Genomic DNA, 15,041 nt, shown 5'->3' with positions numbered 1-15,041 from the left:
CAAAAGGGAAATACAGTGAAATACTGCCAAGAAATTAAGGGGCATTCATCTAAGAAGATGATACAGCCAACAATCCAGCTGTTTCTCTATACCAATGCATGCAGGGTGGGCAATTAATAAGAGGAGCTGGAAGTCACTGTGCTGCAGGGAAGCTGTGACCTAGTTGCTGGTGAAACTTGGTGGAATGAATCTCATGACTGGACTTCAACTATCAACAGATACAAGCTGTCAAGAATGGATATGTGAGGAAGGAGAGGTGGAGGGGTTACTCTTCCCAAGAAGTGGATTGAATGTGAAGGGCTGTCTCTAAAAAATAGCCATAAGCATTTTGAAAGCCTATGGGAAAGAATCAGAGACCAAGGGAACAATGGGAACCCTTGTGGTTGGCATCTACTCCTAGCTGACTGATCAACTGGAGCCTTTTTGCTCCAGCTGCAGGAGGCATTGCACTCACAGACTCAGCCTGCTCTGAGACCTCAACCATCCCAGCATCTGCTGGAAAAGCAGCAGGGTGAGCTGTAGGCAATCGAGGAGGCTGTTGGAGAGGACTGAGGATATCCTGTCAAGCCAGGTAATAAATGGCTCTACCAGATGAGATGAGATACTGGACCTGGCGGTCATCAACACAAATGAGCCAATCAGTGATGTCAGACAGGAGGCAGCCTGGGTTGCAGTGATCATGCAGTCCAGGAGTCTGCAGTCCTGAGAGACATGGGTCAAGTGAAGAGAAATGAAGAATGAGTTTTAGGTAAACAAACTGCCTACTGTTCAAGGAGTTGGTCAATAGCACCCGCTGGGAAACTGCCCTCAGGGACAAGGGAGAAAAACTTTTAGGAAATTTTCTACATCACAAGAGCTCTTGATCCTCAGGACTGGAAGGCAAGAGACCAGCAAGAATGAGTTGAGACCAGCAGGTGAAACTAAAAGGCAAGAAGATAATGAAGAGGCAATATTAGTACAGGTTGGTATCCTGGCAAGAGTATGGAGACATTGCCTGGTTGTGAAGGGATAGGGTCAGTAAGGCCAAGGTGCAGCTGAAGTTGAACTTGGCAAGGGACACCAAGAACAACGAGATCTTTTGCAGGTATGTTAGGCAGAAAAGGAAGGTCAAAGCAAGTGTATTTCTTCAATGAACAAGCCTGGCGAAGTGGTTCAGATGAGAAGAAGGTTGATGTACTCAACAACTATTTTGCCTCAGCCTTCAATGGCAACCTCTCCAGTAGATGGACCACAAAACAGGAACTGGGAAGGCAAAATAGCTCACACTATAAGAAAAGGTTAGGTCTGTGACCACCTGAGGAACCTGAGTCCGTGGGACCTGACAAGATGCACCCCAGAGTCCCGAGGAATTGGCTGAAGTAGCTGCCAAGCCACTCCCCATGACATTTGAAAACTCACGGCAGTGAGATGAAGGCCCAGGTAAAAGGGAAACATTGCACCCATTTTTCAAAAGGATGGGAAGGAGGACTTCAGGAGTTACTGACCTGCCAGCCACACCTCCGTACCTGGGAACATCACGGAACAGATCCTCCGAAAAGCTCTTCAAAGGCATACAGAGCACAGGGAAATGATCCAAGACATCCAGTACAGCTTCTCCAAGTTCTGCTTGACCAACCTAGTGGCCTTCCCTTGCCCACTGATGGAGTCACTTAACTGTGAAAGGGCTATGAATATTGTCTGTCTGCACAATATTTTGTAAGGCCTTTGATAAAGTCCTCCCACAAAATCCTTCTCTGATTGCACAGGTAAAATTTGACAAAGGCATCAATGAAGAAGAGTAGCGGGCATATGCATAAACATAAAGAATTTGAAAATTCAGAGCTAATTTGGCTTTTGTAAAGGAAGGCAAGGAGCATAAGCAGGGGTAAAAACCCTGCACAGAAGGGCTCTGAGAGGGCCTTATTTCACCTCTGCCTAAAGAGGCCACAGCAAATATAGTTACCACAAAATATTTCTGAGTTCTGTAGCACTCCTGCCACTCACTGGGGTCTTGGGAGACATCTGATGTAAAATACTACCTGGAACTTACCCTTCTTCACATATCAGCAGCTCAGAAGCACTCAAAATACAAATGTGTTTGAGAAATTATTAATAAATAAAATACAGAACAAGACATAGAACACTGTTATGGTACAATAACATCTTGAATACTGGCTGAAGATCCAATTCTGCAGCTTTCCTTCCCAAGAGGATACACTAAAACAGTAAAAATGACAGAGATGATAAAACATTGATTGAAAGCACAAAGCAGCTTCAGGAGTAGAAGCAATTAAGCAGTAAGATGTTTCCACTTGAAAAAAAAGAGATCATTAAAGAGAAAATCATAGGAGATATGAAGAAGAATACCAAAAAAAGGGATAAATGAACAAATGAAAGGCAGATTGAACAACATGTTTATACAATACATAGATAAACTCAGAATCCCTTTGCTATGTCTAAGAACTCCACAAACAGCTGGTCTCAGAATACTGGTCACACTATGAAATGCAAATCCATGATGGCTATTACACAGAATCCAGCTGGACATCACAAAGTCCCTCAGCTGAAGGGAACTGTTGAAGACTGGAAGAGTATTCCCGAGAGCTGTTGCTATGCATGTTACATTCTTCTCTTCTCTAGACAAATGGCTTTTAACAGAGATCAATTAACAGGCTAAGCAGACCTTTGGTCCAATCAACACAAACTGTGAGGGCTGAAGAGACAGCCAAAGAGGGGCTGGCTGCCCTGCCCTGGAGGGCCAACCCCCAGCCACTGACTTGGGGCGAGTAAATCACCTCAGAGGCCACTGCAGCTCTATGTTAATCGCTTGCTGCTCATTGGTCCTCCCCTCATGCTCCACCCCTGAGCCCACATCCCATTGGTTACTGGCTTTGTCCCGCCCCTCACCTTCCCTACATCAATGCCTGGTTTTGCCCAGCTCAGAGCGCTTCTGTTCCCGCTTCCCTTTGCGGAGGCCTCTGCCTTTAATAGCGGCCACTGCTCTGTGGAACTCCATACAGAGCCCCAGTCTCTTTCTCCACATCACCTGAGAGAAGAAGCCAGAGCTGATTATCACTGGGAGAAGGACGTGCCTGTGCCCCTGAGCCGTCCTCAGGACGCTCTTCAGGGAGGTCACAGCACCCTCAGCACCACCCTGCCACAACAAATGACTCTAGAAAAAGCCTTGGAATTCTTCTTGTTGACTTAGTAGGGAAAATTATATCCAATTATCTCAAACACTAAAAATCCCCCAGAAAATATTACAACACTGGTAACACAGTAAGAGAGAAAAATCTAAAATAAACAAATATGTGCCCCAGAATGCAAACCCTGGGAGTTGAATTGGCACTCATATGGAACCCTGGTGTAGTGTTATCTGTCAGTATTTGAACAAGATACAGAAAGACATAAGCAGAAGCGCTTCCTCTTATGTCCATTACATTGACAGAGAAACCTTGTTCTTTCCTAGACCACAGGCTCTGTCCCAAATCCTTGTGCCCTATCCAAGACTCTTGATGTAGGTTGGTCAGCTGCTTCACAAGTTGAAATTGTGCAAGTAAATAGCTCCAGGGAGGAACTAAACACAGGGTAAGCCTCAGGCACCTTTGGGCACAAACTAGGCCCGGTGTTACCACACTAGACCTGATGTTATACCCTTTGGCTTCCCTGGAGTATCTTCAGCGCCTTCAGGACTTTCCATGCTCACAAACTCAGTCTTTGGGAGGAAAAAAAGAAATGGGGAATCTGCTAATAAACCAGGAGGTTGACTGTGATCCTATATTGCGAGGGAAGTCTATTATCTCCTGTCCCAGCAACCCAATGTATTCCAAGCAAACAAAAGAATGGCAGTGTTTGGGATTGCTCCTGGCCAGACTGTGCTGGCATTCTTAAATTTCTTCTCTGTTATGAGCTTGAAAGAGAGGGAGAGGCAATAATAGTGAATATAAACTTATGCAATAACCTACTCCTCCACTACACAGTTCTCAAAGCAAGTTTGGTGTGAGATGTGGTAATCACATATTCTCTGAACAGAAAGAGACTTACTTCTCTCCCAGGATTTTCCTGAGAAGCTATGAGAAAGCTCAGAGAAAACAATTCTTATCTTAATCTCTGCACCTGTTGTTGTGCACATGTAGAATGTGTTATGGAGATTGTTTACCAAAAGGTAGTTTCCTAATTGGACTCTGGTGATGGTGTTTTGATTCATTGACCAATTGGATCCACATGTGTATCGGACTGTCTGGCATGGACAAAGGGTTTTTTATACAGTGTAGTGTAGTGTAGTGTAGTATAGAACAGCTTAATAAAGCATTTGATCACCCTTCTGCAATCATGGAGTCAATGCTCATTACTCCCCGTGCAGGGCCCGCTGCTACAATACTGAGAGAAGCAGCATCTGACTGTCAGCATAGACACCATCTGACTGTCAGCTTCAGTAATGAGCTAGATGCCAAGTGAACACCGCAAATCAGACAAGAAATTGAAAGTTTCACTTACAAGAGTCATATTTAAAATCTGGCCACATCACAAGCTAGACACCCCACAAACACTCCAAGAACATTACAAACATCTCAATGGACTGGAAGGAATTAAGTAGAAGAAACTGAAACTGAGGAATTTGACTCTACTGCTATGAACTGTAAACACAGAGAGAAACCCAGAAAACCAGGTATTTTTTCCTCATCTATTGCAGAAGACAAGCAAACAAAAAGCTGAAGTTAGTTTGGTCACTGAAGTGACTGGTAAGGGGCAACTCAGTTGTCCAGACAATGGTTGAGGGGGGTGATCCAAGGGAAAACACTATCTCCATCACTTTACATGCACAATTTCCCACCACAAAGTATTTTGTACAGTCTCTTATGGCTATCAAAAGTCTAAAGAACAGGAATCAACTGGATTCTCATTATCTGCCAAGTGAAGATACTTCTTACAAGGAGACCTTAATCAAAACAGAGAAATATTAGAGGTGAACCAAATTCCCAGTTACTACTGTTGCTCTCTTATGGAGCTTCCTTTAAAAGCCAAGCAAGAAGAGTACTTGCTATCACAAGATGAGAGAGACAACCTTAAAGTCCATGTGCCATGCACATGCCAACCGCCATGCAAAATACACTATCCAAAATAAATGCCAAGACTGCTGGCCTGAGGCTTTGAAGAGAATATACAGTTCCAACAGCAACACCCCAGTAGGGCTGGGTGGGATTCACCTCACTGCACTTTAGGGGTTTTACTGCTGACCTAGTTACCAGAGGAGTTTTTCATGGTTAACAAAAGCTGAGCTAACCAAGTCCACAAATACCAGCACACAGCTTGCCTGACCACATGCAGGCCTATGCTATTGGCTGTACTTCAACAGACTTTACACCAACTCAAATGCAGATGCTTACACTATCACTACTTCATGTTTGGACAGATGTTTTAGGGCAAATTCCAAAAATATCTCCAATGGCTGATATTAAAAAAGGGCCCAGCAGAGAAAATGAGAAAATGAGTATCCAGTGATATAGCAAATTTTACAGAGAAAATGTGAAATACTTTATCATAAATTAACTAGATAGCCAGAAAAAAAAAAAAAAAAAAGACGGGAGGGAAACATTTAAGTCCTTTTATAACTACTTAGTTGCAAATGAAGAGATGAGAGACTTACAGTAGGCCTTAGTGGTACTGCCACATTAAAACCTATTTTATGGCTGACAACATTGATAAACAGGTGATGTACATAATGACCTGCTCAGGAAAAATCTGTCATTCCCAAATCTTATATATTAAAACAGGTAGCAAAATTCAATTAGAGGCAAAAATTTATTTTCCACTACATATATTAAATTTTAAATGAAGTTTCTACTGCTAAACAGTATTTGATTACAAATAATTCCCATGGGAATTGAAATAATAAATTCTACATGGTTTCAGGAACTAGCTTGTTATGCCAATTCTCTGTGATACAAACTGAATGGCAGTTTAAAATTATTTCAGGGGTACAAGGTCTTCTCCTGGCACATTTACATTGTAGCTTCATGTCTTTTCAAGGCAACACTGCTTCCATATTCCCAAACTGCTCAGGGCCAACCCCTTCCCTTTTCTTCCATTTCTCCTATCACTAATACAGTGAGCCAGACAATAAAAATCATTAATGAACCCTCCTTGAATAGATCAATTTTAATCTAGATCTCTTTCTCAATCCAGTTTACCAAGCAGTTGCACACATGCACATTCACATCAGGGGAGGCAGGACAGGACAAAGCAGGCACAGCCATTTGCTTGAGTCTCACATCACATAACATTCATCTAATATTTACAAATACACTTGTGTATACACTGCTGGAATTATGTGCTCTGACCAGCTACACCAACAAGCTGAAGGATTTTCTCTCTGACAAACCTGTATCTTCTCATGGATCTGCTTCCAGGAGGTGTTTTAAGAAGCATCATTGGTATAATTTCCACAGCAAATATTGCCCATTCTAATTGAAAGAAAAGAAATGTAACACCCTCCTCACCTTTTATTGAACTCCTCGAGTTCTGCTCTCAGTTTTCCTATTTCAATTTGTAATCTAGCCCTCTCCTTGGCAGTTTCATCCAGAACTCTTCGAGCATCAGCCAGTTCAGACTCATAGAGACTCTTGATTCCACTCACCTAAGGGGAAAAAAAAGTATTTGGGTGTGTAAAGTATTTGTGTGTTGTAACATCACAACAACTATCAAAGAACCGAAACACAGGACCAGGTTACACACAAGTTTCTTTGAAAAAGGGTGTATGATATGATTTCTGCCATTTAAGAACATTCTATACTGAACATTTTCAATTAACAAGCAACACAAAGATTTCATTTTTATTACCAATGCAACAAAACATACTATGTTTGAAATGTCCAAACCTTCCCAAGAGATAAACTGAACAAGATCAGTGCACCTTACAATCTTAACTTCAATTATTTGCCCTTATTCCCAATACTGCTGCCTTGGGAGATTTTTTTTTAAACACTTGAAGATATTTTGTAGAATACAAGCCCAAGGACCCATTTTGACTCTGCTGTTCTTCCACTACAAAGTGTCTGAAACCACATGAACTACAGAAATGTCAACTGTTCAGAAATGAGCTTCCACTCTTGTTCTCTATCTTAGAGGATAAAGAACTACAGACTGCTTCGTGTCCCAAAATAACCTATCATATAATCAGTAATACAGACTGCATGAGGCACCTTGAAGTCTGCTATGCCTTTATATTTTTTATAACACAAGATTATTTGAAAGTTATATCAGACAGCTAAAATGTACGGACCATGTAAGATTGCTACTTTTGCTTCTGTGAAAGGATGCCAGAACAACTTTCACAGAATCAGAGAATATGCTGAGTTAGACCTGCAAGAGCATTGAGAGTCCAACTCCCAGCCCTGCACAGGGCACCCCAACAATCCTACACTGTGCCTGAGAGCGTTACCCAAATGCTCCCTGAGCTCTGGCAAGCTTGGTGCTCTGAGCACTTCCCCTGGGAGCCTGTCCAGTGCCCAACCACCTCCTGGGAAAACACCTTCTGACATCCAAGCTAAACCTCCCCTGACTCAGCTCCATGCTGCTTCCTCAGGCTCTCTCATTGGCCATGAGAGTGTACAGACCGGTACCTGCCTCTCATGAGGAGGCTGAAGACTGCATTGAGGTCTCCCCTCAGTCTCCTCCAGGCTGAACAAACAGAGTGCCCTCAGCAGCTCCTCATACACCTTCCCGTCTAGACCCTTCCCCATCCTTGTGGCCCTTCTTTGGACACTCCTCTACTAGCTCAATGTCTTTTTTATACTGTGGTGCCCAAAACTGCCCCCAGAACTCAAGGTGAGGCTGCTCCAGAGCAGAGCAGAGAGACACAATCCCCTCCCTCACTCAGCTGGCCTGATGCCCCTAAGGACACGGTTGGCCCTCCTGGCTCCAGGGCACTGCTGACTCAGATCCAACCTGCCATCAGCCAGAACCCCCAGGTCCCTTCCTGTAGCCTCTCCCCAGCCTCTCATTCCCCAGTCCATCCACAAGCCATGGCTGCCCCATCCTAGGGGCAGCATCTAGCACTTGTCCTTGTTAAGCTTCACATAGGTGAGTTCCTATCTCTCTGGTTGGTCAGCATTTCTCTGGAGGGGCTCTCTGCCCTTGCAGGTGTTGACAGCTCCTCCCAATTTAATGCCATTGGCAAACTTTCTTAGAATCCCTCTGAGTCCTGCATCCAAGGATCATTGATGAAGATGTTGATGGGCTGAGGTTGGAGACCCATGGCACTCCACTTGTGACCAATGTCAGCCTGATGTCCCTCCCTCACTATAACCCATTGTGCCCAGCTTGTGAGCCAGTTCCTCACCCAGAGCGTGACAGGGTTATCCAGCTTTATGCTGGACATTTAGTCAGGTGGATCCTGAAAGACAAGCTTGCCTGTCTCTCTGAAGCAGTTGTGAATCCTGAAAGACAGTTCCATGGTCAAAGAATCAAAGAATGAGTTGGGTTGGAAAAGACCTTAAAGCCCATCTCATTCCACCCCCTGCAATGTGCAGGGTCACCTTCCACTATCCCTGGTTGTTCCAAGCCTCAATCTGGCCTGAACACTTCCAAGGATGGGGCAGCCACAGCTTCTCTGAACAGAGCAGAGGTGCAGAATCCCCCCTCCCCTGCTGCCCACACCAGGGGCTTAGCCCATCACAGAGGTGGCTTCTAGCAGCTAGTGCCAATGGTTAGAGCAGGTTCAGCCCCTCACCGACCAACACCCCCAAGTCCTTTTTCCCAGAGGAACTCTCAAATCATTCTTCACCCAGCCTAAATTTGCACCTGGGATTTGTTGATTCGTTGTAGAATCCAAAACCCTGTTGCCAACAGCAGTTGTGTAATCCATGGTTGATCTGCAGGATCTGCTTGGCTATCTTCAAGCCTTTCACTCTCCCCACACCACCTGTGCTCTGATGCCAATGTCTTTCCATTCCTCCCTAGGAATGGAAAATGTGACCCCTTCTTCCCAAATTATCATAACTTTGAAATTATGGGACTTTCAGGCAAAGGTATGAGAAAATGAGTAAAGTTCTTTAGTAGTACGTTTATGTATAACAAGGCAAACAAACAACAGCAGCAGCAACAACAAACAGAACCACAGACCCAGTCCCGGCCCCAAGCACAGCCCCAGCCCCACACGGCAATGGTGGGTGAGAGAGAAGGGGATTTCTTTGCAAACCCTCAGTGGGCAGCCGGTCTCAGCGCCACTTGGGAAGCTGAATGGCCTGGAGCAGGAACTACGGAGCAGCAAGCTGGAACAGCAGCAGTAGGCACACCCAGAGTGGCAAACAGTGTAGCAAAAACCCAGGAGCTGTGCCAGGGAAGGCAGGGGTCAGGCAGACCCCGGAGACACCCCCTCAGAGGGGCTCAGGGTTCCAGGTGAGGTCGGGTGTTGGAAAGGTCACAGTTCAATGGCCACTCTAACAAGCAAAGGCTCACCCTTGGTAGTAGAAGCTGTGCAGGACAGAACTTCTCAGCGGCAGCGAATTCTCCCTGCAGTAGCAGCAGCCCAACTGCCTGCCTTCCAACCCCGAGAGGGAGTGAGAAGCTGAGCACAGTCCCTGAGCCCCCAGCCAAAATCTCACAGGGTCTCTGAACTTCTCAAGAGAAAGCCCCCCACCACAGGGGCTGCAGCCACCTGCACCCCCTCCCCACATCCTTTCTCGAGTATCTATAGTTCCAGTCTCTTAGGCAACAAATGGGAGAAAAATTCCATAAGAGAAAGAAAAGGGAAAACAACAACAAAACGAACAAACAAACAAAATAAAATCCCCAAAAAAGCCAAACCAAAAATAACCCCAAACAAAACCCATCCCTAACCTCCAACGATCACCCAGAGCCATGTTGTTGTGTTTGATACTTTTCAGGTCCCTCTTGCCACTAGCACTGGTCCCTTTATTGAAGAGCAGAAGGGATGAAACTCATTTGGCCCTGTGAGCTTCAGCAGTCTCTCTACAATGTCCAGAATACAAGCCCTGGGAAGCAGCAACAAACCTTTCCAGATGACAGGTTAGGCCAGCAAATGGGTCCCTCAACTGTGAAAATGGAAACCCCATCTGAAAGCAACAGAAAAACCCTAAAATGTTCAGCACAAAACAAAAGGACATGCTGCAGCCCAATCCACTTCATGTCCATGTGCCCAAGCATAAATCTTCCTGCACAGAGGCCAACCTAGACACCCTTATTGCACTACAAATGTGCTTCCACTTTTTTACCTTCTCTTTTGCTGGCAAAAGAGCCTGTGAGTTTGTAATTGGGCAACACAGGGAACAAGGAAATAGAAAAAGAAAACAGAGATGTTTCCATAGCAGACTGAAAGACACAGCTGCTGGATGCTCTCACCTACCTGCGCTGGGAACATCCAAAGCTCACTAGGCAGTGGGTCAAGGGCAGATACACTGACACAGACCCTCCCAAAGCAACCCCACTTGAGAAAAGCTGCAAGGTGTCACTCAGTGAAGACTTGAAACACATCAAGAAGGCACTGAACCAACATGCTAGGCAAGAAACATGTTCCAGCCAACCACAAGTGACTCCAGACAAATCTGCTGAGGAAACGTTAATCTCATAAGAATACATTAACATGCAAAGCACAAGTGTATTCCCACCAAGTGTGGCTCAGCACGTTCTAATTTAGCCAGTTATAGACTGACAAAGGACTGCCAGTCAGCTCTGGTTCAGGGCCACCAAAAATATCAGTCAAGTTCTCAAGAACAATGAAGATGTGTGTTATGACACCTCCCAGATGACACCTACAGTGCCAGAAAATCATTTAACCCAATATTTTAGAGGATGCAACTTGAGTGACCCAACATCCACAGCAGCATCTAAGTATGTATTTTGCAGGTGACAACTAGGCAACACCAGACCTTCATATCCTGGTCAGGACAGTAGCTCTGGCCACCACACATGGTGCACACAAAGGGCATGGTAGCTCCAACACTGGCAGGTAAGAGGAAAGCATGTGAGATTGCAGCCACCTGCACTCACACCCACAGAGATGGGAAGACAGAGTGAAAAGGGAACCCCACAGATCCTCTTTTTGTTACAAGGGCAATTGCTGTCAGTAGCTGAGGCTCCCGAGGACCTTATTTTTCTAATTCTCCTTTGAGGGGATGAGCACAGTGGGGTGTCCTCAGAACCTCAGAACAGCGCAGTAATCCCTTTTGTCCCCATCAAAACATCTGTTCCAGAAGGCTACAACCACAAGCACTACAGAAGAGGGCAGAGTCAGTAAAACAGAACTGAGGAGTGCTCTAGGACTGTTCTCTTAGCTCTTCCACTATGTCCCCTCCCAGCCTCACAAATCAGATTATTGCAACAATGACCCCAACACAGTGAGAATAGCATCAGTCATGTACTAAGGATGTAGAAAAACAAGGGGATGAGCTCCATTTCTCTTCTGTCACAGGCTAACTTACACAAGGGCAGTGATGGAGGAAAGCAAACAGAGAATGAATGAGGACAGTTAGAGGTTCCCTCAGACACATCTGCAAACTTTTTTTTGCATCTCTCTGAGGGCTTACAGTATACACTTTTTATTTGTCTAGGTGCCTACTGCATACAAGTAAAGCAGCACTGGACAGGGTTAGGAAAAAGGCTATAATTAATAAAGAACTAAAGATTAATCAACTGCAAAGCTCCTTTTCTCTGCTGTTAAGAGATGGCAGCCCTGTGTTCATAAAGAAGAACAGGAATTATATTGTTCTAAGACCATGCTGGGACTGCCACACAAACAGCTGCTTTCTGCAATCTTGTTCAAATTGGTAGTTGAAACAACGAGGAAAAAGAACATCCTGACCAGCTGATGATTAAAGAATCTCTGGCAGAACAATAACTACACTCCTTGCCTGATCAGCATCAGTAGAACTTCTCTCATCCAGAAGACACCACCCTAAACCAGAACTCTGAGCACAGAGCAAAACTGTTCCCAGACATGCAGGGCTGGGGCAGGGGGCATCAGGAACCCATTACTCAGGACATGCCATGTCAGTAAATAACAGTCTCTGCCAGCTCAGGTATGGTCCCTGAGGGATACCTGAGTGACAAGCAAAGAACAAACATCTCTCTCATGATAACCATGGTTCCGTATACTGCTTGCTAAAGCTGTCCTTAGCTTTGAGAAATCCACCTTTGATCATGGACTCCATCATCTGCTCTCTAGGCAAAAGTCTCAGGTAGTAACCAACAGCCCATTGCTGAGCAGTGCTTCTGTCTGCTTCCCACAATGTGCACGATGCCACCTACCACAGTGGCAGGTGACATCTTCTGCCAGAACCAAAGAAAAGCCAAAAATAACAGAATATCCAATTAGCTTTTATAAACAGTAAATAAGATCAGACTCAAATTTACACACAGTTGAGGATAACAAATGGGAATGTGCATTTTGAACACTGTGGAAAAAGAAAATAGTCTCCTATAAGCATGCAGAGCTTAGATGCTTACATATATAAAGATTTAATAATGCAGAGAGAACAGTATGCAAATTTCACTGGACTATGTTTAACTGTGCTTCTACACAGAAGTTAGAGCTACTTTGGGGTTTGTTTGGGGGGGAGGCTGTGGGATTTGGAGGGTTTATTTTTAATTAATATCTTATTTCACACTAAGCCTTATTATTTTATGAAAGCAAATTCCAACAGTTAATAATTGTTGGAATTTGCTGAATTGCCAGCAGAAAATCCAATTTACTAGGTAGGTCCCAAAAGTGAAAGGACTCTCCCATTCCAGTAAATAGGAAATCTGACAACTATGTGAAGGCTTACTGCTTCCACAGTCCTAAACCAATGTCCACTGCCCAGCACTAAAACAATAAAACTACAAAGTTTCCTTCTATGGACATATGTAAAGAATAAATAAACCTTCCTAAAGGGATGAGGAAAGTATTTAACAAAGGTGGTCCAGAGACAAGCCAAAGCATCAGTGCCAAAGAAGAGCTTGATAAATCCTGAAGAAGTTTGTTATGTCTGAGGATTAAGACCTTTTTGAAGTCTGGATGAAAAACACAGAGGTAGAAAGCTCAAAGTAACCAAAAGGTTCCTATTCTCAAGTTTATTTTCTGATTACTGCATCAGAATACTTTTCAGAATTGCTCACACACTACACTGTTACAAACTGGTTTAAACTCATGTTAAAAGTCTAATGAAATTATATCAACGTTGTCTGCTTGTCCTCTTACTCTTGCACATGCCTACCATCACCAGATTTACATTCTCACTCTTGCATTTCAAAGGGATACTCCTTCTAGCCTCCAGCGATCTATAGCTTAGAAGCTTCCTAAATTAGATGTGTTTATTTTGTTTATAGCATGATTTCACACGGTAAGTTATGCTTCATGCTTAGAAATAGCTAGCGATTTTGAAAGCATGGAAGTTACAATATATCATTAAGCGATACAAAGGGACTCTAAAGGTACTTCTGATTTGGGCATACATGCACTGATTGCATCCCCAAATAAGACATTATAACATCTGCTCTACTTAAACTAAATTAAATCAAATCCTCCTCCCAACACCCCGAGCATCATCAAATCAGCATTTCAAGGGGTGAAAAGGGGAAAAAGACCAAAAAAAAATTAAAAGCTACACAGTGGCACAGCGATCCATCACATCCCAGAAGTTACAGTCCAGGCAGTTTATTGATAGACTTTCCACAGCACCTTAACATCATCTCAGCGGCGGGACACCGCACCTTGCTAAGGGGGTCTGGGCTTGCCCAGGACGGGACTGCCCCCAGTGCCACCGACTACATCCTTCCGCCACAGGAGGAGGAGAGTACCGCGGAAAGCAGCCGCCACAGAATAGGGGAAAGCTAAACTTGGGGAAAAAAATCATGCAGTTTTGCCTCCAAAATTCGAGGAAACAAATCAGAGTCGCTTACACGGACTTGATTCCGAGTATTTACGGAGTCTGTAAAAGATTTCCTACGGTCAGAGGCAAAGCCAGCCCAAACCTTTTCAAATCTCCCACCCCACTGCATCAGCCGTCAAGACAGAGGCCGTAGGGGACACCCAACGAGCCGGTACCAGAGCACGCGTGTGCTGTGGGCGCGGGGCACGGAGGGCTCGAACCGCCCGCGACCCCGGCCGAGCCCCGCCCGTGGCCAAGGGACCCGCAGCGGCTTCGCGCTGGGGCCCGGCCGGCGCGGGAACCGCCACTCCCGCCTGCAGCGCCGTGTCCACCCCGCTCCGCTCCCGCCACCTCCCCGTGCCGAATCCCGGCCTCAGACGCCTTCAGTGTGTCGCCAGTAGCCCCTCAGCGCGACACCGCGGCCAGAGAGCCCCCGGCCGCCCCGAGGGGTCGCGCGGGTAGGTGCTGGGTCTTCACGGCCCCCCGCTCCCCGCGCGGCGGACGGGCATGGCGCGGCCGCCACACGGAGCCGCCACAGCGCACCGCGCGCCGCGCAGGGAACGGGCGGGAGCCGGCCGGGCGAGTGCCGGGCCGCGGACCCGCCCCGGGACGGAGGCGCGGGGCGCCACGGGAGCAGTCGCTGCTCGCCCCCAACTCGGCCGTACCTCTCGGGTGGTGACCTCCTCCTTCTCCGATATCTTTAGCAGCAGACGGTCGTTCTCCAGCTCCAGTGCCCGCACACGGTCAATGTAAACGGCCAGGCGGTCATTGAGCTGCCGCAGTTCCTCCTTCTCCTGCAGCCGGGAGATGCGGGTCGGCGACAACGGGGTCCCGCCGGGAGTGCTGCGGCTCGGAGTGCCTGACATGGCGCTGGGCTGGCAGGCGGGCGGGCAGCGACTCATTCAATCCCGCCGCACCGGGGGAGGGAGCGCTAAGATGGCGGGCGGGCGGCCCCTTGCGCCGCGGCGCCGCCTGGGACATGCAGTCCCCGCGCCAAGATGGCCGCGGGCTGCTGGCGCGCCTGCCATTTCGCGCCCGATGGGGGCTCGCGGGTGCCGCTCGGGCTGCGCGTCAAGGACAGAACCGGGCTGGGGCTGGTTCTGAAGCGAAGAGGTTTTGGTGGCGACTGCGGAAGAGACCGGACCCACCAACAGGACTGACCTTCACCCGCTCCTGGCGGAGCAGCAGCCCGGA

The 15,041-nt window shown here is 46.4% G+C and overlaps 1 protein-coding gene across 2 annotated transcripts in view; it reads right to left on the bottom strand.

The window, feature by feature from the left end:
* The window catches only part of LMNB2 (lamin B2), a 36,198-nt gene extending 21,449 nt beyond the window's left edge, over positions 1–14,749 (bottom strand). Inside the window, exons 1-2 of one of the 2 annotated variants that reach the window (XM_058820928.1) lie at positions 14,513–14,749; positions 6,480–6,616 (exon numbers count right to left, since the gene is read on the bottom strand). In XM_058820928.1, coding sequence (XP_058676911.1) covers positions 6,480–6,616; positions 14,513–14,749 — 374 coding nt within the window. The remainder of the gene's footprint in view (positions 1–6,479; positions 6,617–14,512) is intronic. The other variant, XM_058820929.1, reaches the window with a different exon arrangement.
* Positions 14,750–15,041: the final 292 nt, after the last annotated feature.

This window comes from Ammospiza caudacuta, chromosome 28 (genome assembly GCF_027887145.1).
Source record: "Ammospiza caudacuta isolate bAmmCau1 chromosome 28, bAmmCau1.pri, whole genome shotgun sequence".
NCBI lineage: Eukaryota > Metazoa > Chordata > Aves > Passeriformes > Passerellidae > Ammospiza > Ammospiza caudacuta.
This window is presented reverse-complemented; position numbering and strand designations above follow the sequence as displayed.